The sequence below is a fragment of the Trichomycterus rosablanca genome, chromosome 19, assembly GCF_030014385.1.
Source record: "Trichomycterus rosablanca isolate fTriRos1 chromosome 19, fTriRos1.hap1, whole genome shotgun sequence".
Lineage (NCBI taxonomy): Eukaryota > Metazoa > Chordata > Actinopteri > Siluriformes > Trichomycteridae > Trichomycterus > Trichomycterus rosablanca.
The window spans coordinates 11,998,402-12,025,994 of NC_086006.1; the positions used below are offsets into that span (position 1 = coordinate 11,998,402).

The 27,593-nt window shown below is 40.7% G+C and overlaps 1 protein-coding gene across 1 annotated transcript; it reads right to left on the reverse strand.

Annotated features, from left to right (window-relative positions):
• Positions 1-5,099: 5,099 nt before the first annotated feature.
• Positions 5,100-26,145, reverse strand: bin2a (bridging integrator 2a). Its single transcript, XM_063015983.1, has 13 exons — positions 26,041-26,145; positions 21,348-21,428; positions 17,396-17,450; positions 17,208-17,302; positions 17,019-17,114; positions 14,869-14,976; positions 11,936-12,021; positions 11,229-11,304; positions 11,058-11,140; positions 9,278-9,382; positions 6,227-6,561; positions 5,321-5,433; positions 5,100-5,194 (listed from the first exon to the last, which is right to left on the reverse strand). Exons 1-13 carry the CDS (start codon positions 26,143-26,145, stop codon positions 5,189-5,191), a joined length of 1,344 nt encoding a protein of 447 aa, XP_062872053.1. The 3' UTR covers positions 5,100-5,188.
• Between the last annotated feature and the right edge of the window lie 1,448 nt (positions 26,146-27,593).

Here is a 27,593-nt window from a genome sequence, read left to right on the forward strand (position 1 = left end):
CCATCACCAAAACAGCCTTCTACCATCTTAGAAATATAGCCAAAATCAAGGGTCTAGTGTGCCAACAAGACCTAGAGAAGCTGCTTTTATCTCCAGTAGGGTGGACTATTGTAATGGTCTCTTAACTGGACTTCCCAAAAAGACCATTAAACAGTTACAGCTCATTCAGAACGCTGCTGCTAGAGTTTTAACTAAGACGAAGAGAACTGAGCACATCACTCCAGTTCTAAAATCTCTACACTGGCTTCCAGTTAGTTATAGAATAGAATTTAAAGTGCTGCTACTGGTCTATAAATCACTGAATGGGTTCGGCCCAGAATACATCTCAGAAATGTTTAGTGAATATAAACCCAGTAGATCTCTTAGATCCATGGACTCAGGTCAGCTAGTTGAGCCCAGAGTCCAAACTAAACATGGTGAAGCAGCATTTAGCTGTTGGGCTGCATATAACTGGAACAGACTGCCAGGAGATATTAGATGTTCCTCAAATGTAGAAATCTTTAAATCCAGGTTAAAAACATTTCTTTTTTCTTGTGCCTATGATTGAGCTCGAAATTTTTGCCATTACCCTCATTTTACCATATTTCTTTTAGTTTTTCATGCTCTTCTAAATTGTAGTGTATATTTTACTATATTTTCTTTTAGTTTTCATGTTCTTAATTTTTTATCTCTCTTGTTTTAATTTCATATTCCCTAAATTGTAGGTTATACTTTACAATAATTTCTTTTAATTTTTCATGTCCTTAATTTTTTTTTATCTCTCTTGTTTGAATTTCATGTTCTTAATTGTAACTAAATGTTTGCAAGAAGTCTTTCTGAGGTTTTAGATCTCAGGAATGTTTTAATACTTTTAATTAATTTTTATTTTTTTTCCTAATGTAAAGCACTTTGAATTGCCACTGTGTATGAAAGGTGCTATACAAATAAACTTGCCTTGCCTTGCCTTGCCTTGCCTTGCCTTGCCTTGCCCACCCAGGTAGAGCCCACATTTACCGCCACTTCAGGTGGGAAATGGGGGTTTTACAATGCCATAAATTCAGTACAACAAATGCTATTTGAACTGGGGCATGACTATAAGCCTCATTCGACCAGGCGAAGCCCAAATGTACAGGGGTTGGACAAAATAACTGAAACACCTGGTTTTAGACCACAATAATTTATTAGTATGGTGTAGGGCCTCCTTTTGCGGCCAATACAGCGTCAATTCGTCTTGGAAATGACATATACAAGTCCTGCACAGTGGTCAGAGGGATTTTAAGCCATTCTTCTTGCAGGATAGTGGCCAGGTCACTACGTGATGCTGGTGGAGGAAAAAGTTTCCTGACTCGCTTCTCCAAAACACCCCAAAGTGGCTCAATAATATTTAGATCTGGTGACTGTGCAGGCCATGGGAGATGTTCAACTTCACTTTCATGTTCATCAAACCAATCTTTCACCAGTCTGCTGTGTGTATTGGTGCATTGTCATCCTGATACACGGCACCGCCATTGGATGCACATGGTCCTCCAGAATGGTTCGATAGTCCTTGGCAGTGACGCGCCCATCTAGCACAAGTATTGGGCCAAGGGAATGCCATGATATGGCAGCCCAAACCATCACTGATCCACCCCCATGCTTCACTCTGGGCATGCAACAGTCTGGGTGGTACGCTTCTTTGGGGCTTCTCCACACCGTAACTCTCCCGGATGTGGGGAAAACAGTAAAGGTGGACTCATTAGAGAACAATACATGTTTCACATTGTCCACAGCCCAAGATTTGCGCTCCTTGCACCATTGAAACCGACGTTTGGCATTGGCACGAGTGACCAAAGGTTTGGCTATAGCAGCCCGGCCGTGTATATTGACCCTGTGGAGCTCCCGACGGACAGTTCTGGTGGAAACAGGAGAGTTGAGGTGCACATTTAATTCTGCCGTGATTTGGGCAGCCGTGGTTTTATGTTTTTTGGATACAATCCGGGTTAGCACCCGAACATCCCTTTCAGACAGCTTCCTCTTGCGTCCACAGTTAATCCTGTTGGATGTGGTTTGTCCTTCTTGGTGGTATGCTGACATTACCCTGGATACCGTGGCTCTTGATACATCACAAAGACTTGCTGTCTTGGTCACAGATGCGCCAGCAAGACGTGCACCAACAATTTGTCCTCTTTTAAACTCTGGTATGTCACCCATAATGTTGTGTGCATTGCAATATTTTGAGCAAAACTGTGCTCTTACCCTGCTAATTGAACCTTCACACTCTGCCCACATGCACTGCCTCATCAGGACAGAAAAGTGTAGCTCACACTGACCCACAATGACCCCTACTTTCCCACATGTGCCACCACTTCAGCCGGACAAGTGGGGCTTACATTGCCGTATATCTGGGACAATAAATGCTATCTAAACCTGGCCACAACTATTACAACCGCTCGCACATTACCCTGTTTTATTATTGAGCCCAGTACAAACAAACTGAGGCTAAGTTCTAGGTTTTTTATAACTTATAGCCTGTTTTAAACTTACCTCAGAGAGATGCAGGTGCTTTTCTTCCTGTTACCGCCCTGTGTTAAGTGATGTCACGCTCGGCAGCTGCCATTTCCATATCGAACAACCATGTGAGTGTGAGCTTCTCTTACTGGCAGTTAATTGAGAATAGGTGGTGTTTGAGCCAGGCACAATTCAAAGCAGTGATTAGATCCTTTTGTATGACAAAATGGGCATTTTACAATTGGGAATCTAAGTATTTGTCCCCTTTTGTAAAGAGGCACCTATTTTACCAAAAGTATGTTGTGCAGGTGCATACACACACCCACTTACAGTCCTGATGGACCTTTACAGTGTTTGTTATGCACACCCAATAAAGCCCTTTAATTTAACTGATTTAAGATAGAAAGAGAGAAAGTTCTATCAGGAACAACTTACAACCCCAAATCAAAAAAGGTTGTTGAGTTTCTTACATTTACTTTGACTTTTATTTGATTGCAGACAGGATGAACCTGAGATATTTCATGTTTTATCTGCTCAACTACATTTCATTTATTAATAAACATCCATTCCTGCATTTCAGGCCTGCAACACATTCCAAAAAAAGTTGGGACAGTAAAGCATTTACCACTTTGTAATGTTGCCATTCCTTTTCATCACACTTAAAAGAGGTTTTGGCGCCGATGATACCAAGTGATTTAATGTTTCAGCTTTTATTTTGTCTCATTCTTCCTGCAAACACGTTTTAAGATTCGTTTCAAAATTCTCCACACATTCTCTATTGAGGACAGGTCAGGACTGCAGGCAGGCCAGTCCAGTACCTTTGTAATGTGTGCAGCATGTGGTTTTGCATTGTCTTGTTGAAAAATGCATGGACGTCCCTAGAAAAGATGACGTCTTGAAGGCAGCATATGTTGCTCTAAGATCTCAATGTACTTTTCTGCATTAATGCTGCATCACAGAAGTGTAAATGACCTTTGCCAAGGGCACTGACACAGCCCCATACCATGACAGACCCTGGCTTTTGGACTTGTTGCTGATAACAGTCTGGACGATCCTTTTCATCTTTGGTCCGGAGCACACGGTGTCCATTTTTTCCAAAAAAGACCTGAAATGCTGATTCATCTGATCATAATACATGTTTCCACTGTGTGATGGTCCATCCTAGATACCTCCGAGCTTCGAGATGTCGACGCCGCTTCTGGACATGGTTAACATAAGGCTTCATTTTTGCACAGTAAAGTTTTAAGTGGCATTTGTGCATGTAACTCTGTATTGTAGTGCTTGACAAAGGTTTGTCAAAGTAATTCCTTGTCCATGTGGTTATATCAGCTATTGTTGAGTGGCGGTTCTTGATGCAGTGCCGTCTGAGAGATCGAAGATCATGGGTCTTTACGCGCTGAAATTCCTCCCGATTCCTTGAATCGTTTAATGATATTATGCACTGTAGAGGGAGAAATATGCAAATCCCCTTCAATCGTTCTTTGAGGTACATTGTTTTTAAACATTTCAATCATTTTCTCACACATTTGTTGACAAACTGGAGATTCTCTGATCATCTTTGCTCACTTAGCCTTTCCTGGATGCTGCTTTTGTACCAAACCCTGATTACAATCACCTGTTGACATCACCTGTTTGGAATCACATCATTATTTAATTTTTTCACATCATTACTAGCCCTAAATTGCCCCCGTCCCAACCTTTGTTGGAATGTGTTGCAGGCCTGAAATGCAGGAATTAAGGTTTATTAACAAATGAAATTAAGTTGAGCAGATAAAACATAAAATATTTTGGGTTAAAACTGTCTGCAATCAAATTAAAGTAAAATGAAATGTAAGGAACACTGCATTGTTATTTTATTTGCATTTTCCATACTGTCCCAACTTTTTTTGATTTGGGGTTGTAATAAAAATAAATTTTAAATAATCAAATATGGGAAAAAAGAAACGCAAACACTGTAACCTTTGTGAATGGATTATCTCATAGGATTTAGACATCTGTACAGCAATAAAACTGATTAATACAAAAATAAATACTAGTGATTAATAAAATAATATCAAGAAAGTGAAATAGTAAATAAAAAACACAGGTGTAGCTGTTTTATCTTGTTTTATTTGTAATCAAACACTTTGATTTTAGTAAAATGCTCCATATAATAAATTGAAAGCTAAACATGAAAGTTCTTAATTTCATCACCCATAATGTCCACAAAGTTGAATCAGTTCATCTGGACACAAGTTTGTTGTAGAGATACGTTTCGTCACTCAATCAGAATGACTTCTTCAGACTCCAGACTGAAGAAGTCATTCGGATTGAGTGACGAAACGTATCTCTACAACAAACTTGTGTCCAGATGAACTGATTCAACTTTGTGGAATTGTGTACCTGGATTATTGAGCATGCATCAACAGATCACCCATAATGGTTAACATTGTCATGCCCATCACCTCTTTAGGTGAAATCTTAAAAACAATAAAACAGATGCAGTCAATAACTATATCAAATATTGCATTATGGATTTAAGTATTAGTGTCAGTATTAATTTATTAAGTTAGGAACTAATCATGCAAATTTGATAAAAATCAAAGAATTTAAACAACTATTAATATGGTAAATATAATTTATATCCTGTCCCAGTCTGTGTTGTCATATGAAACTGTATATTTTGGTTGGTTCAAATTTGGTAATATGATCCAGCTGGATGAACTTGCAGTTTAGATGTAGTTCATTCCTTTAAAGAAAAGAAACAGATTTACAATAAATACAATGACTAAGATTTTTTACATTACATAGCTAATACTTGTCAATTTCTTCAGAATGATTCCTTTTAAAAAAAAACACCTTTCTTTATTCTCACCTTGCAATCAGTTTCAGATTCTTCTATTTCTAATTTATGGTTTGCGGCTGTTCCATTCTTCATTTCACCAGCCTCGTATATCTCCTTAGGATGGGCAGCATTGTCTTCAGAAGCTTTAAGACAAGAGCAAAATTTAAGATTAACAGAGTAATTTACATCTAAATCCAGCCCATTCTCATAATCAGTTATTATATACACTGATCAGCCATAACATACAAACCAGCTCCTGGTTTCTACACACACTGTCCATTTTATCAGCTCCACTTACCATATAGACAATGACATGGTGGTGGTGTGTTAGTGTGTGTTGTGCTGGTATGAGTGGATCAGACACAGCAGCGCTGCTGGAGTTTTTAAATACCGTGTCCACTCACTGTCCACTCTATTGGACACTCCTAACCAGTTGGTCCACCTAATAGATGTAAAGTAAGAGACGATCACTCATCTATTGCTGCTGTTTGAGTTGGTCATCTTCTAGACCTTCATCAGTGGTCACAGGACGCTGCCCACAGGGTGCTGTTGGCTGGATATTTTTAATTGGTGGACTATTCTCAGTCCAGCAGGGACAGTGAGGTGTTTAAAAACTCCAGCAGCACTGCTGTGTCTGATCCACTCATGTCAGCACAACACACACTAACACACCACCACCATGTCAGTGTCACTGCAGTGCTGAGAATGACACACCACCCAAATAATACCTACTCTGTAGTGGTCCTGTGGGGGTCCTGACCATTGAAGAACAGGATGAAAGCAGGCTAAAAAAGTATTTGGAGAAACAGATGGACTACAGTCAGTAATTGTAGAACTACAAAGTGCTTCTATATGGTAAGTGGAGCTGATAAAATGGACAGTGTGTGTAGAAACAAAGAGGTGGTCATAATGTTATGCCTTATCGGTGTATGTCACCTTTAGGACTTGGTTCATCTCCCTCTTCATCATGCTCTGAGGTTGGTACCGGTTCCTCTTCATTTGTATCAACTCTTTGATCATCCTGCTTTGCATCTTCCTTTGTAGCATTGAGTGCACTTTCAGAGGCCTCAGTGGTATCTATTACAGTTACAGTGGTAGATTCTTCCACTTTAGAATTGTCATCACTTGCGAAGCTTGAATCTTTGTCCCTGACTCCATGATTGTCCTTGGTGTCCTTTATCGGCTCTGGTCTGGATGGGCTGGCCTGGTTCTCTGTAATGTGTAGCTCATATGAACTCCTGTTAGACCTGAAACTAGAAGTGTGTTCTCTCCTACACAAGCACAAACATGAACAGTTTCATTAAAGTAATCGTTAATATTTAGTACTAGAACTGTAATTCAACAGCAAGAATATACAGTACAACAAGAAGTCTCAGTAAAGAGTGAATATTCATTGATACATTCAAGCAATTTTGCTATCATACACTGATCAGCCATAACATTAAAACCACCTCCTTGTTTTTACACTCACTGTCCATTTTATCAGCTCCACTTACCATATAGAATCACTTTGTAGTTCTACAATTACTGACTATAGTCCATCTGTTTCTCTACATACTGTTTTAACCTGCTTTTACTCTGCTTTTTGACTGTTCTTCAATGGTCAGGACCCCCACAGGACCACTACAGAGCAGGTATTATTTGGGTGGTGGATCATTCTCAGCACTGCAGTGCTCACCTCACTGTCCCTGCTAGGCTGAGAATAGTCCACCAACCAAAAATATATCCAGCCAACAGCGCCCTGTGGGCACTGGTGAAGGTCTAGAAGCAGCAATAGATGAGCGATCGTCTCTGACTTTACATCTACAAGGTGGACCAACTAGGTAGGAGTGTCTAATAGAGTGGACAGTGAGTGGACACGGTATTTAAAAACTCCAGCAGCGCTGCTGTGTCTGATCCACTCATACCAGCACAACACACACTAACACACCACCACCATGTCATTGTCACTGCAGTGCTGAGAATGATCCACCACCTAAATAATACCTGCTCTGTGGTGGCCCTGTGGGTGCCCTGACCATTGAAGAACAAGTTAAAACAGTATGTAGAGAAACAGATGGACTACAGTCAATAATTGTAGAACTACAAAGTGCTTCTACAGTGTATCACAAAAGTGAGTACACCCCTCACATTTCTGCAAATATTTTATTATATCTTTTCATGGGACAACACTATAGAAATAAAACTTGGATATAACTTAGAGTAGTCAGTGTACAGCTTGTATAGCAGTGTAGATTTACTGTCTTCTGAAAATAACTCAACACACAGCCATTAATGTCTAAATGGCTGGCAACATAAGTGAGTACACTCCACAGTGAACATGTCCAAATTGTGCCCAAAGTGTCAATATTTTGTGTGACCACCATAATTATCCAGCACTGCCTTAACCCTCCTGGGCATGGAATTCACCAGAGCTGCACAGGTTGCTACTGGAATCCTCTTCCACTCCTCCATGATGACATCACGGAGCTGGTGGATGTTAGACACCTTGAACTCCTCCACCTTCCACTTGAGGATGCGCCACAGGTGCTCAATTGGGTTTAGTCCATCACCTTTACCTTCAGCTTCCTCAGCAAGGCAGTTGTCATCTTGGAGGTTGTGTTTGGGGTCGTTATCCTGTTGGAAAACTGCCATGAGGCCCAGTTTTCGAAGGGAGGGGATCATGCTCTGTTTCAGAATGTCAGGGCCAGTGATAGCTCAGTGGTTAAGGTACTGGACTAGTAAGCAGAAGGTTCCCTTAACCCTCAATTGCTCATCGTGTTCCGCTCATTGTGTAAGTCGCTTTGGATAAAAGCGTCTGCTAAATGCTGAAAATGTAAAATGTAAATGTTTCCCTCAATGAACCACAGCTCCCCAGTGCCAGCAACACTCATGCAGCCCAAGACCATGATGCTACCACCACCATGCTTGACTGTAGGCAAGATACAGTTGTCTTGGTACTTCTCACCAGGGCGCCGCCACACATGCTGGACACCATCTGAGCCAAACAAGTTTATCTTGGTCTCGTCAGACCACAGGGCATTCCAGTAATCCATGTTCTTGGACTGCTTGTTTTCAGCAAACTGTTTTCTGGCTTTCTTGTGCGTCAGCTTCCTTCTGGGATGACGACCATGCAGACCGAGTTGATGCAGTGTGCGGCGTATGGTCTGAGCACTGACAGGCTGACCTCCCACGTCTTCAACCTCTGCAGCAATGCTGGCAGCACTCATGTGTCTATTTTTTAAAGCCAACCTCTGGATATGACGCCGAACACGTGGACTCAACTTCTTTGGTCGACCCTGGCGAAGCCTGTTCCGAGTGGAACCTGTCCTGGAAAACCGCTGTATGACCTTGGCCACCATGCTGTAGCTCAGTTTCAGGGTGTTAGCAATCTTCTTATAGCCCAGGCCATCTTTGTGGAGAGCAACAATTCTATTTCTCACATCCTCAGAGAGTTCTTTGCCATGAGGTGCCATGTTGAATATCCAGTGGCCAGTATGAGAGAATTGTACCCAAAACACCAAATTTAACAGCCCTGCTCCCTATTTACACCTGGGACCTTGACACATGACACCAGGGAGGGACAACGACACATTTGGGCACAATTTGGACATGTTCACTGTGGAGTGTACTCACTTATGTTGCCAGCTATTTAGACATTAATGGCTGTGTGTTGAGTTATTTTCAGAAGACAGTAAATCTACACTGCTATACAAGCTGTACACTGACTACTCTAAGTTATATCCAAGTTTCATGTCTATAGTGTTGTCCCATGAAAAGATATAATGAAATATTTGCAGAAATGTGAGGGGTGTACTCACTTTTGTGATACACTGTATATTGTAAGTGGAGCTGATAAAATGGACAGTGAGTGTAGAAACAAGGAGGTGGTTTTAATGTGTAAATGTTTCATGAGTAGATGGTATAAGCATATGCATTTTGGACAAGAAGAGCTAATTCAGATGTACTTTATTTTATTAATAAAAAATAATTCATTCATTCATTTACCTGAGAGTACCTCGAGGACTGTAACTCATGTGGAAGTCAGAAAAGCTGGACCTCAGTGATCTGGGAGACAGCACATCTTTCAGTGACCTCCTTGTTAATGTCCCACTACAAAAAAACAACATTGAAATTGTTGTGCATTTCTTGAATTGTCATCTTACACACACTAACACATTCATTTCTAAAGTTTATTCTAAAATTCTAAAAAAAATAATATACAACCCCAAATTAGAAAAAAGTTGGACGGCATGGAAAATGCAAATAATAAAAAACACGAAAAACTGTTTCTTACATTTACTTTGACTTTTATTTGATTGCAGACAGGATGAACCTGAGATATTTCATGTTTTATCTGCTCAACTTCATTTCATTTATTAATAAACATCCATTCCTGCATTTCAGGCCTGCAACACATTCCAAAAAAAGTTGGGACGGTAAAGCATTTACCACTTTGTAATGTTGCTATTCCTTTTCACCACACTTAAAAGACATTTTGGCACCGAGGATACCAAGTGATTTAGTGTTTCAGCTTTTATTTTGTCTCATTCTTCCTGCAAACACGTCTTAAGATGTGCAACAGTACAGGGTCGTCGTTGTCACATTTTTACTTTCAAAATTCTCTATTGGGGACTGGGGGTGGATTGGGGTCAGGACTGCAGGCAGGCCAGTCCAGTACCCGTACCCTCTTCTTCCACAGCCATGCCTTTGTAATGTGTGCAGCATGTGGTTTTGCATTGTCTTGTTGAAAAATGCATGGACGTCCCTGGAAAAGATGACGTCTTGAAGGCAGCATATGTTGCTCTAAGATCTTAATGTACTTTTCTGCATTAATGCTGCCATCACAGAAGTGTAAATGACCTTTGCCAAGGGCACTGACACAGCCCCATACCATGACAGACCCTGGCTTTTGGACTTGCTGATAACAGTCTGGATGGTCTTTTTCGTCTTTGGTCTGGAGCACACTGCATCCATTTTTTTCAAAAAAGACCTGGAATGCTAATTCATCTGACCACAATACACATTTCCACTGTGTGATGGTCCATCCTAGATGCCTCCGAGCCCACAGAAGTCGACGCCGCTTCTGGACATGGTTAACATAAGGCTTCTTTTTTGCACAGTAAAGTTTTAAGTGGCATTTGTGCATGTAACTCTGTATTGTAGTGCTTGACAAAGATTTGGCAAAGTAATCCCTCACCCATGTGGTTATATCAGCTATTGTTGAGTGGCGGTTCTTGATGCAGTGCCGTCTGAGGGATCAAAGATCAGGGGCGCTCAGCTTAAGTTTGCGCCTTTGGCCTTTACTCACTGAAATTCCTCCTGATTCTTTGAATGGTTTAATGATATTATGCACTGTAGAGGGAGAAATATGCAAATCCCTTCCAATCTTACTTTGAGGTACATTGTTTTTAAACATTTCAATAACTCTGATCGTCTTTGCTCATTAAAGACCCAGCCTTTCCTGGATGCTGCTTTTGTACCAAACCATGATTACAATCACCTGTTTAAAATCACATCATTATTTAGTTTTTTCATCTCATAACTAGCCCTAAATTGCCCCCGTCCCAACTTTTTTTGGAATGTGTTGCAGGCCTGAAATCAAGGTTCATCCTGTCTGCAATCAAATAAAAGTCAAAGTAAATGTAAGGAACACTGCATTTTTATTTTATTTGCATTTTCCATACTGTCCCAACTTTTTCTGATTTGGGGTTGTAATATAATATCTAATATGTGCAGCAGAAAGCTTTACATATAGCTTTACTCATCAAATAAGAAACCAACTAACCGGCTAAAATTTTTGATCACAAAGCTCTTGCCAGGATGTTGGGCTTTAAGGTCCGTCAAGATAGTCTCTAAACTCTGATTATTCTAGAAAACAATTCAAGGCAGATATAGTCACACTATTACAGATGAAATGATATTTTAAACAAAATGTGTATTGTGGGTTTGGGGTTACCTGGGCCATTTCCTTATAAAAGGTACCTCTCAAGTTGGAAATAGCTTGGAAGACTGCCACATAGCATCCAACGCGACTGTCAGAAGAGGATTACATGGAAAAATGTATTTTAAAGACATGTGGAAACAGTGTACAGTATTTACCCCCAAGTGTCTTAAAAATGTAAAAATTCCCTGATCTGAATTTTTTTTTTTTCTATTTTCCCCCTTTTTTTCCCCCAATCCCCCCCCCCCCCCCCCCCCCCAATCTAGTCGTGTCCAATTACCCTGATTGTGGGTAATTATCTTTTATAATGATTCGACCCTTCACCGCTGACTGAGCATGCCTCTCAACTGACATACTCCGACATACTCCGGCACGTACAGTCAGTACAAACTGCATTTTTCACCTGCACGAGTGGAGTTCATACACTGACGGGCACTGTGTATGGAGGGCCACACCCCCATCAGCATTATTCCTCAGCCCTGTGCAGGTGCCATCAGTCAGCCAGTTGCACCAGTTATGAGGACCTATGATCTGACTTTTTACCCCTATGAACAACAGCCAATTGATGTTCATGCAGCCACCCAGCCCAGTCGGAAGGCAGAGCTGAGATTCAATACAATGTATTCGAAACTCCAACTCTGGTGTGCTAGCATTTTACCGCTGCGCCACCTGAGTGGCGCTGATCTGATTTTTATAATACTTTTGTTTTAGGTACACCTTACCTGTCAAAGAGAACAGCAAGCTCCTCTTTTAGTTCGCTGTTCATGTCCTCAAATATCTTTTTGGCTGTTTTCATTTCCTCCTCAGCCTGCAAAGAGTAACTGATCTTAAAACATACAGTACTTAATATTTTAACATTTGTATTCATCACCATTTTTTCTACTTAATACCTTCCTAAACTCAAAAGATGCTATATGATGCTAAAGAAGCGTGCAGTCATGACGAGGCCTACGAGGTGAAGCACTGCATCTGCGAGATTGTAATTTATGAACCCAATATGCAGGATGCCTAACCCTTGTGTGGTGTTCATAGTTTTGTTACTCAGCCAATGTTTGCGGGTCTGGTGGACCCACCGCATTATTGTGTTCTTAAATCAATACAGCCATAACTTATTTAACATACAAAATATCAGATGTTTACTATAAGATGTTTACAAGCAATAAAGACAGCATATTTGGTTAACATTTACTATTTACCTACGTTGGATAATATTTATAAAGAACAGTACCATCCATTTGTTGTGATAAAATATAAGAAAGGAAAAATCACTGTCAAAATATGGCTGGAAAAAACGTGTTTACTTTGAACAAATCTAAATGAAACAACCTTAAGAAATTTAAAACATCTGTCAGTGTAAGAAACACCAGCCTGAACAGATCCAGTATCTGTATCCGTCTACACATCAGTCCCACTGAACACAGTCAATTCATGCTCACCTATACAACACGAGGGTTAGCTTTACTGTGTGTGTGTTGCATACATTCATTTGATGCATGTATGCTGTCTGTCTCTCTGTCTGTATCAGTATGTCTCTCTGTATATCTGTCTCTCTCTCTGACTGCCTGCCTTCCTGTCTGTCTCTGTCTGTTTCTCTCTCTGTCTGTCTCTGCCTGTCTGTCTGTTTTCATCTATCTGTCTGTCTGTCTCTGCCTGTTTGTCTGTTTCTCTGTCTCTCTGCCTGTCTCTCTCTCTGTGTCTCTGCCTGTCTTTCTGTCTGTCTGCCTCTCTCTCTGTCTGGCACTCTGTCTGTCTCTCTCTCACACACACACAGACACACACATTCACAGCAGGACTGGTTGTAGTAGAACAGAGTAAAAGGACACACTTTTATACCTGCAGGTCCAGTGGACCAGAACACCACATGTGTAATATAAGTGTGTAGTGGGGTGTACAGTGTGAACTCATTAATTATGAGTGTTATTTTATATGTTCTTCACACAAAATGAGCCATGAGGTTAAAATAATAATAAATAGCATCATTTTTCTTTTGGTAATCATTGGGTCCCACAGACCCAAACACCACACAAGGGTTAACCATGGCAGAACAATACTGTGGCTAAAGAACCAGACAAACAAGAGGTATCTCACTCCACAGGCTTGACTACAAAAACAAAAAGGCTTTCACCTTGCATGGAAATAAGCCTATGCAGTTCACAGCAAATGGCCATGCACTCTCTCCACAGAGACATTGGCGATAAGCCCCCAGTGACACATACGACCACAGAGGAAAGTAGGAAATATTAGATAACACAACTGACGCAGGATGTATCCAGTAAAGATCCATCTGAGTGGATCTGCTCAAAAAGATGCTGTCTCACTGCCATTGGAAGCACCTCGACCATCCAGGGCAGTTACATTGTGATGGTTAAGACACAGCACCGGCTGAGTTTTTCAGAAAGAAAATCAAAGAATGTCTGCGAAGAATCAAATAAGCCTGCGGAAACAAAAGTTCCAGTTTTGCAGAGTGTCCAGCTCTTTGATAAGGATGACCGCCATATTCAATGAGTTTTCGACGAAGACCCCAAACAGAAGTATATACAGTCAAGCTGGAAAGTCTGCACACTTGAGTCTGAGGTCCAGAGCGCTCTGGAGCAGGTTTTTTTCAAGGGTCTCGGTGTACTTAGCTGCATTTATCTTTCCCTCTATCAGGACTAGTCGCCCCGGTTCCGCTGCTGAAAAACATCCCCACATCATGATGCTGCCACCACCATGCTTCACTGTAGGGATGGCATATAGCCAGGTGATGAGCGGTGCCTGGTTTCCTCCTGACGTGACGCTTGGTATTCAGGCCAAAAAGTTCAATTTTGGTTTCATCAGACCAGAGAATCTTGTTTCTCGTGGTTTGAGAGTCCTCTAGGTGCCTTTCGGCAAACTCCAAGCCGGCTGAGGCTTCCGTCTGGCCACCCTACCATAAAGGCGTGATTTGTGGAGTGCTGCCTGGATGGTTAATCTTCTGATAGGTTCTTCCATCTCCACAAAGATACACTGGAGCTCTGTCAGAGTGACCCTCGGGTTCCTGCTCACCTCCCTGGCCAAGGCCTGTCTTCCCTGATCGCTTTAGTTTGGCCGGCAGCCAGGTCTAGGAAGATTTTTGGTGGTTCCAAACTTGTTCCATTTATGAATGATGGTGGCCACTGTGCTCTTTGGGACTTGTAAATCTGCAGCAATTGTTCTGTACCCTTCTCCAGATCTATGCCTTGACACAATCCTGTTTCTGAGGTCTGCAGATAATTCCTTTAACCCCATGGCTTAGAGTTTGCTCTGATATGCACTGTCAACTGTGGGACCTTATATAGGCAATCCCTGTAACACCCTGGACCATCGCAGGGCAGACACATATACACACACACACATACACACACCCATTCACCTATAGGGCAATTCAGTGTCTCCAATTAACCTGACTGCATGTTTTTGGACTGTGGGAGAAAACCGGAGCTCCCGGAGGAAACCCACACAGACACGGGGAAAACATGCAAACTCCGCACAGAAAGGACCCGGCCCACCCCGCCTGGGGATCGAACCCAGGACCTTCTTGCTGTGAGGCGACAGTGCTACCCAACGAGACACCGTGCCACCCAACAAGGGTACCTATTAATTATAATTCTAATTGGTAAAAAATGAACAGTGATGATAATTAAGCATCTAAACAAACCTTTCCTATCTTGATGTCATCTTTTTTTTTGGCATTTTGAAGTGACTCCAGGTGGTGACAAGTTGAATCATAGTCCACTAGTTTTCTATTCCGCTTGGCCACTCTTTCCTAGGGCACATATAAATGAATGCTAAAACATTTCGTAGAACACTGGTGTAAAATTCAACTCCAAATCAGAAAAAGTTGGGACAGTATGAAAAATGCATTTTAAAAAACTGAGTGTTTCTAATATTTACTTTGACTTTTAATTCATTGCAGACAGTATGAGCCCTAGATATTTCATATTTTGTCTGGTCAACTTAACTTTTTCATTAGTTAATACAATATACACTGATCAGCCATAACATTAAAACCACCTCCTTGTTTCTACACTCACTGTCTATTTCATCAGCTCCACTTACCATATAGAAGCACTTTGTATTTCTACAATTACTGACTGTAGTCCATCTGCATGCTTTGTTAGCCCCCTTTCATGCTGTTCTTCAATGGTCAGGACTCTCCCAGGACCGCCACAGAGTAGGTATTATTTGGGTGGTAGATCATTCTCAGCACTGCAGTGACACTGACATGGTAGTGGTGAGTTAGTGTGTGTTGTACTTGTATGACTGGATCAGACACAGCAGCGCTGATGGAGTTTTTAAACACGTCACTGTCACTGAAAATAGGCCAGTCAACAACGCCCCGTGGGTAGCGTCCTGTGACCACTGATGAAGGTCTAGAAGATGACCAAATCAAACAGCAGCAATAGATGAGCGATTGTCTCTGACTTTACATCTACAAGGTGAACCAACTAGGTAGGAGTGTCTAATAGAGTGGACAGTGAGTGAACACGGTGTCTGATCCACTTATACCAGCACAACACACGACCACCATGTCATAGTCACTGCAGTGCTGAAAATGATCCACCACCCAAATAATACCTGCTCTGTGGTAGTCCTGTGGGGGTCCTGACCATTGAAGAACAGGGTGAAAGGAGGATAATAAAGTATGTAGAGAAATAGATGGACTACAGTCAGTAATTGTAGAAATACAAAGTGCTTCTATATGGTAAGTGGAGCTGATAAAATGGACAGTGAGTGTAGAAACAAGGAGGTGGTTTTAATCTTATGACTGATCGGTGTATATCCATTCCTGCATTTTAGGCCTGCAACTAAATAATGATGTGATTCTAAACAAGTGATGTCAATGGGTGATTGTAATCATAATTTGAAACAAAAACAGTATCTACGAAAGGCTGAATCTTTGAGGAGCAAAGATGGGCAGAGGATCTCCAGTTTGTCAACAAATGCCCAGGTGTACAATTTTTTAATGAAAAACGGCAATCTTATACTGTTGCACACCTTAAGACATGTTAAGGTCTTAAGACATGCAGTCAAAATGGGAAAAAATAACACCTTGAACACTTCATCACTTGGTATCATCGGTGCCAAAGTGTTAAGTGCTTTATCGTACCAATTTTTGGAATGTGTTGCAGGACTGAATTGCAGGTATGGGTGTATATTAATGAATAAAATGAAGTTGACAAGACAAAATATGAAATATTTTGGGTCCATACTGTCTGTAATGAAATAAAAGTCAAAGTAAAGCTGCTCAGGTGGCGCAGCAGTAAAAACACACGCTGGAATACCAGAGCTGGGATCTCGAATACATTGTATCGAGTCTCAGCTCTACCTGCCGGCTGGGCTGAGCAACCACATGAACAACGATTGGCCTGTTGTTCAGATAGGGGTGGGATATTAAAGCCAGATAGGGACTCTTTCATGACTGATGCAATTGTGACCCTTGCTGACTGATTTATGACACCTGCACAAGGATGGGAAAAGAGTGTTGTCAGGGTGTGTCTCTCCGTACACAGAGCTGATCCGCACTGCACTCGTCAAAGTGTAGGTGACAAAATGCATACGGCTGCTGCCCACATGTCGGAGGGGGTGTGGGTTAGTTTTGTTCTCCTCAATCAGAGCGGAAATCGGCATTGGTGGAGAGGAAGCGTGATGCAATTGGGCAATTGGACGCACTACAAGGGAGAAAAGTAAAATAAAAAAAGTCAAAGTAAATGTAAGAAAAACTTGCATTGTTTGCATTCACACTGTCTCCACTTTTTTTCTGATTTAGGGTTGTACATTAATTGTATTGTGTGTGGTAGTTGTTACCCTCATATCTGGAAACTGGCTCATGTAAGATTTCATTGTGAGGAATGCTTGATCTCTTAGTTTTGTATCATAATCACTCCACAGTAGGTCCTCTCCCTATATGGAGACAAATATGTTTTAGTGCACATAATACTTGCAGGGAAGGGTAACAGTAGGTTGCACATACAGTGTCAAAGACATAAGGTTTACCTCCACCACAGATCCAAGGTCCTCTCCACCTTCCCAGTTAAGCGCATAAGCATCAAACAGAGATTGAAATAGACGACTGGAGGCATCTCGCATCACTGTACAACATCCAGTATATAATTAATTACACATTTGATAAAAATTTGTTACCTGACAAATGATGAAGAACAATGAAAAAGAGCCTGACAAACCTTTGACAGCATTTAAGTATGCCTTAAGGTCCTTGTATATTCTGTGTCCATCACTCTGAAATACACAGGTATCTTTACATATACATATATATATATACAGTGGGGGAAATAAGTATTTGATCCCCTGCTGATTTTGTAAGTTTACCCCCTTACAAAGACTTGAACAGTCTATAATTTTTATGGAAGGTTTATTTTAACAGAGAGAGACAGAATATCAACAAAAAATCCAGAAAAAAAACATTAAATAAAAGTTATAAATTAATTTGTATTTAATTAAGGGAAATAAGTATTTGATCCCCTACCAACCAGCAAGAATTCTGATCCCCACAGACCGGTTATGTGCCCATGAGGCACACAAATTAGTCCTGTCCCTGTATAAAAGACTCCTGTCACAGAATCAGTTTCTTCCGTTCAAATCTCTCGACCACCATGGGCAAGACCAAAGAGCTATCAAAGGACGTCAGGGACAAGATTGTAGACCTGCACAAGGCTGGAATGGGCTACAAGACCATCAGCAAGAAGCTTGGTGAGAAAGAGACCACTGTTGGTGCGATAATTCGAAAATGGAAGAAATACAAGATCACAGTCAATCACCCTCACTCTGGAGCTGCATGCAAGATCTCACCTGGTGAGGTAAGAATGATTCTGAGAAAGGTGAGGTCAGTCCAGAATTACACGGGAGGAGCTTGTCAATGATCTCAAGGGAGCTGGGAGCAGAGAAATGCTGGATATGACCCCAAGAACACCATCCCCACCGGGCATTTCTTTGCTTCCAAACACGGCGAGTGGAGTTGATGCCAAAGAGCTCAATTTTGGTCTCATCTGACCATATCACATTCTCCCAAGCTTTCTCTGAATCATTCAGGTGTTCATTGGCAAACTTCAGACGGGCCTGTACATGAGCCCTCTTGAGCAAAGGGACTTTGCGGGCACTGCAGGATCTCAATCCATTACGGCGAAGTGTGTTACTAATGGTTTTCTTGCGACTGTGCTCCCAGCTCCCTTGAGATCATTGACAAGCTCCTCCTGTGTAATTCTGGACTGACCTCACCTTTCTCAGAATCATTCTTACCCCACCAGGTGAGATCTTGCATGGAGCTCCAGAGTGAGGGTGATTGACTGTGATCTTGTATTTCTTCCATTTTCGAAATTATCGCACCAACAGTGGTCTCTTTCTCACCAAGCTTCTTGCTGATGGTCTTGTAGCCCATTCCAGCCTTGTGCAGGTCTACAATCTTGTCCCTGACGTCCTTTGATAGCTCTTTGGTCTTGCCCATGGTGGTCGAGAGATTTGAACGGAAGAAACTGATTCTGTGACAGGAGTCTTTTATACAGGGACAGGACTAATTTGTGTGCCTCATGGGCACATAACCGGTCTGTGGGGGTCAGAATTCTTGCTGGTTGGTAGGGGATCAAATACTTATTTCCCTTAATTAAATACAAATTAATTTATAACTTTTATTTAATGTTTTTTTTCTGGATTTTTTGTTGATATTCTGTCTCTCTCTGTTAAAATAAACATTCCATAAAATTATAGACTGTTCAAGTCTTTGTAAGGGGGTAAACTTACAAAATCAGCAGGGGATCAAATACTTATTTCCCCCACTGTATATATATATATATATATACGACCCCAAAAATGCTAATAAAATACAAATGCAGTGTTCTTTACATTTACTTTGACTTTTATTTGATTGCAGACAGTTTAAACCCAAGATATTTCAGGTTTTGTCCGCTCAACTTCATTTCATTTATTAATAAACATCCATTACAGCCATTCAGGCCTGCAACACATTCCAAAAAAAGACGGGGGCAATTTAGGGCTAGTAATGAGGTGAAAAAACCAAATAATGATGTGATTCCAAACAGGTGATGTTAACAGGTGATTGTAATCATGGTTTGGTACAAAAGCAGCATCCAGGAAAGGCTGAGTCTTTGATGAGCAAAGATGATCAGAGGATCTCCAGTTTGTCAACAAATGTGTGAGAAAATTATTGAAATGTTTAAAAACAATGTACCTCAAAGAAAGATTGGAAGGGATTTGCATATTTCTCCCTCTACAGTGCATAATATCATTAAACCATTTAAGGAATCGGGAGGAATTTCAGTATGTGAAGGCCAAGGGTGCAAGCATAAGCTGAAGGCTCGTGATCTTCGATCCCTCAGACGGCACTGCATCAAGAACCGCCACTCAACAATAGCTGATATAACCACATGGGTGAGGGATTACTTTGGCAAACCTTTGTCAGGCACTACAATACAGAGTTACATGCACAAATGCCACTTAAAACTTTACTGTGCAAAAAAGCCGCCTCTGGGCTCAGAGGCATCTAGGATGGACCATCACACAGTGGAATAGTGTATTGTGGTCAGATGAATCAGCATTCCAGGTCTTTTTTGAAAAAAATGGATGCTGTGTAATGGATTTTACAAGTCCAAAAGCCAGGGTCTGTCATGGTATGGGGTCGTGTCAGTGCCCTTGGCAAAGGTCATTTACACTTCTGTGATGGCAGCATTAATGCAGAAAAGTACATTTTAGAGCAACATATGTCGCCTTCAAGATGTCATCTTTTCCAGGGACGTCCATGCATTTTTCAACAAGACAATGCAAAACCACATGCTGCACACATTACAAAGGTATGGCTGTGGAAAAAGAGGGTACGGTTACTGGACTGGCCTGCCTGCAGTCCTGACCTGTCCCCAATAGAGAATTTTGGAACGAAAAATGCGACAACGACGACCCCGTACTGCTGCACATCTTAAGGCGTGTTTGCAGGAAGAATGAGACAAAATAAAAGCTGAAACACTTGGTATCCTTTGTGCCAAAATGACTTTTAAGTGTAGTGAAAAAAAATGGCAACATTACAAAGTGGTAAATGCTTTACTGTCCCAACCTTTTTTGGAATGTGTTTCAGGACTGAAATGGATGTTTATTAATAAATGAAATGAAGTTGACCAGGTAAAACATAAAATATCTCAGGATTATCCTGTCTGCAATGAAATAAAAGTCAAAGTAAATGTGATTCTGGTTTAGGGTTAAATAATATATATACTGTATATACTGTATATATAGGGAGAATCAAAAAGTAAAGGCAAAGTTGCAATAATCGTGCAACTAGCTTTTGTATTCCTGCAGAGAACACGTTTTTTAGCTCCCGAAGCCAGATGAGCCACACCTCCTTCAAGATACCAAAGATGTGATACAGGTGCCAAACACAGGCTGTAAGAAGGATGTGGAAGATGTTCAAAAACAAGCTGTAGTGATGCACACATTCTTTCCAAATTACTCGAATCGTCTTTATACCTTCTCTGGAACTGGGTAGCAACCTTCTTGCCTGTGCAGATCAGTAATCTATCTGGGAACCCATCATGCACAGACTTTCCTGTATCCCAAGTCATCATTTGTTATGGTGAATGCGGATCCATAGCTGATATCCAAATGTGCAGCCAACTGAGACAACATTATCGGTCGGTCTTCTGTAATCAAGGCATCCGCACTGTTGGTGTGTTCTTGTGTGCGTGATGTTAATGGGCAACCAGAATGATCTTTGTTGGTTACACCTTTTCTTCCTGTTTTAAACCTTTTTGCCCACGCATAAAGCTTTTGGTGATTTATTGTGCTATGTTCATTCTGAGCCACCATCTGATGGTAAATTTCAACTGGCCAAAGAAAATGCACTACAGCATTTTGATAGTGCAATCTCTCAGCGATCAAATTTTTCCACCCTCATGGCAGCCACTCAGCTAAAAGCCAAGTGCTGCACTGTGCATGCTTGCAGTGCACTATCCAACAGGAAATGTACGTACAGTATGTTGCACTTCGCTAGCTTCTCTTTGTCCTGGTTATCGCGTAATTAAAAAATTGCCTGTAGTTTTTGATTCTCCTAGTTGTTTATTGTAAATTAAGTCTTGAGTTAGTGATGGATTTTACTGATTTACTGATTTTGATTACCTGCTGATCTTGGAAGTTCTGTGCACATATTTCAAACTGCTCATCTCTTGTCTCTTCAGATTTACCAAACTTTTGTAAAACCTGTAACATTTGATCAAACATTTAATTTTACTTGTGAAAAACTTTCAGTATTTATACATATATTTTTTACTTCCGTAAAAGTATACTTGGATCATTCTTCTAATTTTGTAACACTTATGCCTAGTTCACACTACACGACTTTTGCCCTGATTTTCGCTCGCTGACTGGTCGGCGCTAGATTTGCCGGCTCGGGAGCAACTCGGCGTTTGCTCGGCGATCAAAACTCGGCTCTCAATCCCTACGTGTGAACTAATCAACAACTCGATCCGAGCGGCTCTAAAGACTGAAGAAATATATCTGCATGTCAAATATCTGGATATAAGTCGCCCAACTGGCAATGAGTGCTATGTCGTACAGCCAATGAGAACGCAATATATGGTGTGAGGGGAAACGCAGGGGAGGAATTGTAAATGAGAACATTGTTGAACAGAGATTTAGCATATTGATTCATCTGTCTATATAATATCCCAGAATCGGAACCGTCCTGGTGCAAATGTTAGAATAACACCAGTTAGCCGCTCAGGTGGGCAGCGGTAAAAACACACGCTGGAACCAGAGCTGGGATCTCAAATACATTGTATCAAATCTCAACTCTGCCTGCTGAGCGGCCACATGGACAACGATTGGCCTGTTGTTCAGATATGGGCAGAACTAAGCCGGATGGGGTCTTTCTTCCATGACTGGTGCAATTACGACCTCTGCTGGCAAATTGATGGCTCCTGCACAGAGATGAGAAAAGAGTGCTCTCAGGGTGTGTCTCTCCATACACAACGCTGTGCTGCACTGCACTCGTCAAAGTGTAGGTGATAAGATGCATACGACATGCTGCCCACGTGTCGGAGGGGGCGTGGGGGAAGCTTCGTTTTCCTCAATCAGAGCAGGGATCGGCATTGGTGGGGAGGAAGCATGACACAATAGGGCAACTGGACGCGCTAAAAGGGAGAAAAAGGGGAGAAAATGCATAAACAAAAATAAATAAATATATATATATACAGTGTATCACAAAAGTGAGTACACCCCTCACATTTCTGCAGATATTTAAGTATATCTTTTCATGGGAGAACACCGTCAGTGCTCAGACCATACGCCGCACACTACATCAAATTGGTCTGCATGGCTGTCACCCCAGAAGGAAGCCTCTTCTGAAGTCTCTACACATGAAAGCCCGCAAACAGTTTGCTGAAGACATGTCAACAAAGGACATGGATTACTGGAACCATGTCCTATGGTCTGATGAGACCAAGATTAATTTGTTTGGTTCAGATGGTCTCAAGCATGTGTGGCGGCAATCAGGTGAGGAGTACAAAGATAAGTGTGTCATGCCTACAGTCAAGCATGGTGGTGGGAATGCCATGGTCTGGGGCTGCATGAGTGCAGCAGGTGTTGGGGAGTTACATTTCATTGAGGGACACATGAACTCCAATATGTACTGTGAAATACTGAAGCAGAGCATGATCCCCTCCCTCCGGAAACTGGGTCGCAGGGCAGTGTTCCAGCATGATAATGACCCCAAACACACCTCTAAGACGACCACTGCTTTATTGAAGAGGCTGAGGGTAAAGGTGATGGACTGGCCAAGCATGTCTCCAGACCTAAACCCAATAGAACATCTTTGGGGCATCCTCAAGTGGAAGGTGGAGGAGCGCAAAGTCTCGAATATCCGCCAGCTCAGTGATGTCGTCATGGAGGAGTGGAAAAGCATTCCAGTGGCAACCTGTGAAGCTCTGGTAAACTCCATGCCCAGGAGAGTTAAGGCAGTTCTGGGAAATAATGGTGGCCACACAAAATATTGACACTTCAGGAACTTTCACTAAGGGGTGTACTCACTTTTGTTGCCGGTGGTTTAGACATTAATGGCTGTATATTGAGTTATTTTGAGGGAAGAATAAATTTACACTGTTATATAAGCTGCACACAGACTACTTTTCATTGTGTCAAAGTGTCATTTTGTCAGTGTTGTCCCATGAAAAGATATACTTAAATATCTGCAGAAATGTGAGGGGTGTACTCACTTTTGTGATACACTGTATATAAAAAATAAGAATAACACCAGTTTTTTTTTTGGTTAGTAGATCACATTGATCCAAGTTTAGCTTAAGTCTCTTTTATACTTTAAAGTGATTAATACTTACCTTGACTGAGTGTAGTGCTACCTGCAGTTCTTTACTTATCTGTAGATTCACCATTGTTTCATTTTTCTCTCTATTTGGCTTACTGGAGCCCTAAAGCCTTAAACATGGCTTTCCCAGACTAAGAATATATATTTTTGTAGCTCTACTGACATTTCTTAGACTGTGACACAGTCTGCCTGTAACTGGCTTTAGGGTAAATGCTTGCCTTGGCTTGTAAGGTTAAACATAAACATGATTTATGTTTAACAGGCATGGCTAAAATAATACCTGGCTGAGTTTAATTAGCAAAATTGGTTTACAAATTAACTTTGTTAAACTGGCTTATTGAGTAATGAAAGCAAGTACTGTTCAACACTTTTTACAGGGTGACATTGACACACATGGAATTATGTAAGGGAAGTTTTGTTAAATTGTCTAAAAACAAATATGCAACAACTGGGAATCAGCAAGGGAACAATTAACACTAAATAATAACTAAATAAATAAAATTTCATTAAAAAAAATGTTTTAAACATGTTTTTACCCTGCATGTGTATGGCTCTGTGAAATTTAATTACATGTATGAAGAAATCTTGTATATGTTCATGTCAGTTTCATTATGTTAACATTGTTACATTAAAATTTACATTTTAAAGAGTTTTCTTTTTATTATTTTCTATTTTCCCCACTTTTTTCCCCTAATTTTCTCCCCTAATGTAGTCATGTGCAATTACCCTGATTGCGTCCTCTATACTGATTCGACCCTTCACTGATGCCCCCTCCGGCACGTACAGTCAGTACAGACTGCATTTTTCACCTGCACCTTCAAGTTCATACACAGACGGGCACTGTGTACGGAGGGCCACACCCCCATCAGCATTATTCCTCAGCCCTGTGCAGGTGCCGTTAGTCAACCAGCAGGGGCCGCAGTTGCACCAGTTATGATGAGCTATGATCCGACTTTTTACCCTGAACAACAGCCAATTGTTGTTAATGCAGCTGCTCAGCCCAGTAGGAAGACTGAAGAGATTCGATACGATGTATTTCAAACCCCAACTCTGGTGCGCTAGAATACTTTTACCACTGCGCCACCTGAGCAGTCAGTTTTAAAACAAAAATGCATGCTTCACAAACCAATAAAATACACATTATTTATTATTTTTAAATAAAAGCTAAAATACAAAAAATCACCGAATTAATCTGTAAAAAGTAGGGATGTAACGATACACTCTACCCACAATGCGATACGATTCATGATGCTGGGTTCACGATACGATTTTTTTCCCGATTTTTTAAACAAAATGAAATTTAAGACACATTATGACAAAGTTTCCTTTTATTATTTCTTTTAAAAAAAAAATTAAAAAAAATACTGTATTTGTGCTTATCTTTTATTTATCTAAATAAGGATTTACAAACAATGCTAAATAATGCTTATTGTGTTAAAAACTGAAATGATTTTAAAACAAATCCAACATTATATAAATAAATGAATAATACAAATAAAGAAAGTATCCTCACATAAATAAATTTGGCTGGAAAATCCCCCTACCTGGCAACTTTGTGAAGTGCCGTCAACCAGGCGAGTGCCCTCTGCTGTTTAAAGTGAATATCGATTCATCTAAAATAAATAAATTGATTCGAATCGTGGCACATGTGCACCAATTTTAACTGTGTGGTGATGAATCGTTACCTCCCTAGTAAAAAGTATTATTAATTATTGTTAAAATGATTAATTATTGATGAAATTATAATTTCACAAATATTGGCACCCTAAAAATCACTGGACTGTAAAATACTTTATTAAGTACTTTATTACCTTATTTTAATATTCCATTTAAAATAAAAAAGCTACCCTTTATTAAGTACAGTAAATAGAGAATAAAACTAGTATTTTATGCATCCTCATTTTGCCTGCATGACAGCTGAATACATTTAGACCAATGAATTTACTACTGAGCCATGTACATCATATTGCCAAAAGTATTCGCTCGTCTGCCTTCACACGCATATGAACTTGAGTGACATCTCATTCTTAATCCATAGGGTTTAATATGATGTCGTCCCACCCTTTGTAGCTATAACAGCTTCAACTCCTCTGGGAAGGCTTTCCACAAGGTTTAGGAGTGTGTTTATGGGAATTATTGACCATTCTACCAGAAGCGCATTTGTGAGGTCAGACACTGATGTTGGATGAGATGGCCTGGCTCGCAGTCTCCGCTCTAATTCACCCCAAAGGTGTTCTGTCGGGTTAAGGTGCAGGCCAGTCAAGTTCTTCCACACCAAATTCGCTCATCCATGTCTTTATGGACCTTGCTTTGTGCACTGGTGCAATATAGTGTGTATCTTTTAGTGTTCTGCAAAACCCTGACCTGATCAGAGTTTCACAGTTTATCGAACTTTACAACTGGATTAAAAATAAACAGTTAAATTAAATGCATTCTGCTCTGATCAGCAGAAGAAACTGCTTGTTTATGCATTATCTGAATCTGATTACATACCTTCTCCTGCGCTCTGCTGAATTTTCTTTGGACTTGTTTGGCGAACTCACCAGCTCCGCCCTTTGATTGTGTGCTGTGATTTATGCTGCTCTTTCTCTCGGCCATGATGTCCTCTTTCTTTCTTCCTGAAACGTTGATATTTATGCCAGTACCTATAGAAGATTTTTGCATTTGCATTTAAAAAGTTGCCAATGATTCTATCACCTTGACTAATCATTTGTGGCTTTGCCCTTGCTGTTACAGCCATAAACTATAAAACTCCCAGTCATAACTAGAAGGTATTACAACTTACAGTAGGTGTGTTTTATTGATTGCACAGGAAGGAGAACTGTTGTAAAACTGAATGTTATGAATCTGAAATTACTTTCCCTTCTACACCAAACCAAACCTGATAAACCAAACCTTGGTTAACTTACTACATAGAAAGTGTTTAGGTCTTACAATAAAGTTTTAATATAATGTTCTTATTATTAGACTTTTGAAAGGTAGTAATGTAGTACAAACAATAAAAAATATGCTTTTATATGAACATGTTGCAGTCAGCATCTTAGAAATGTCCTTGGTTTGTCTCCTGAGCAACCTTTCAAATAAAATCTTTTACCTTCTCTAAATCCAAACTTGTTCTGGCAGGTCCAAAATCAACTGTATTTTGTACATTACAGCATATCTGCACAACTAAAGATTGCATATAGGTGCTGTTATGTAAAGTCTACTTTTTAAGCATATTAGCCTGTGCTGTAAAAAAGCATGTACCTCCTTCACGTTCTTTTATGCATTTGCATATTTGTCACAATTGTTTTACATCTTTAAAAAATTGTTGTATAATAAAAGACAACCTAATTAAACACAAAATACAGCATTTTTATTAGAATTACAAATTGGTAAACATGCCTCTGTCCCAACTTTTTCAAATGTGTTGCAAACAAACAACAAAACTTCTGATGGACATGGACACACAATTACACAATTACACTGACACACACACACACACACACACACACACACACACACACACATATAACATTAAAACCACCCCCTTGTTTCTACACTCACTGTCCATTTTATCAGCTCCACTTACCATATAGAAGCACTTTGTAGTTCTACAATTACTGACTGTAGTCCATCTGTTTCTCTGCATGCTTTGTTAGCCCCCTTTCATGCTGTTCTTCAATGGTCAGGACTCTCCCAGGACCACTACAGAGCACATATTATTTGGGTGGTGGATCATTCTCAGCACTGCAGTGACACTGACATGGTGGTGGTGTGTTAGTGTGTGTTGTGCTGGTATGAGTGGATCAGACACAGTAGCGCTGATGGAGTTTTTAAACACCTCACTGTTACTGCTGGACTGAGAATAGTCCACCAACCAAAAATTGCCAGCCAACAGTGCCTCGTGGGCTGCGTCCTGTGACCACTGATGAAGGTCTAGAAGAAGACCAACTCAAACAGCAGCAATAGATGAGCGATCGTCTCTGACTTTACATCTACAAGGTGGACCAACTAGGTAGGAGTGTCTAATATTTCTATCTACTTCTATATGGTAAGTGGAGCTG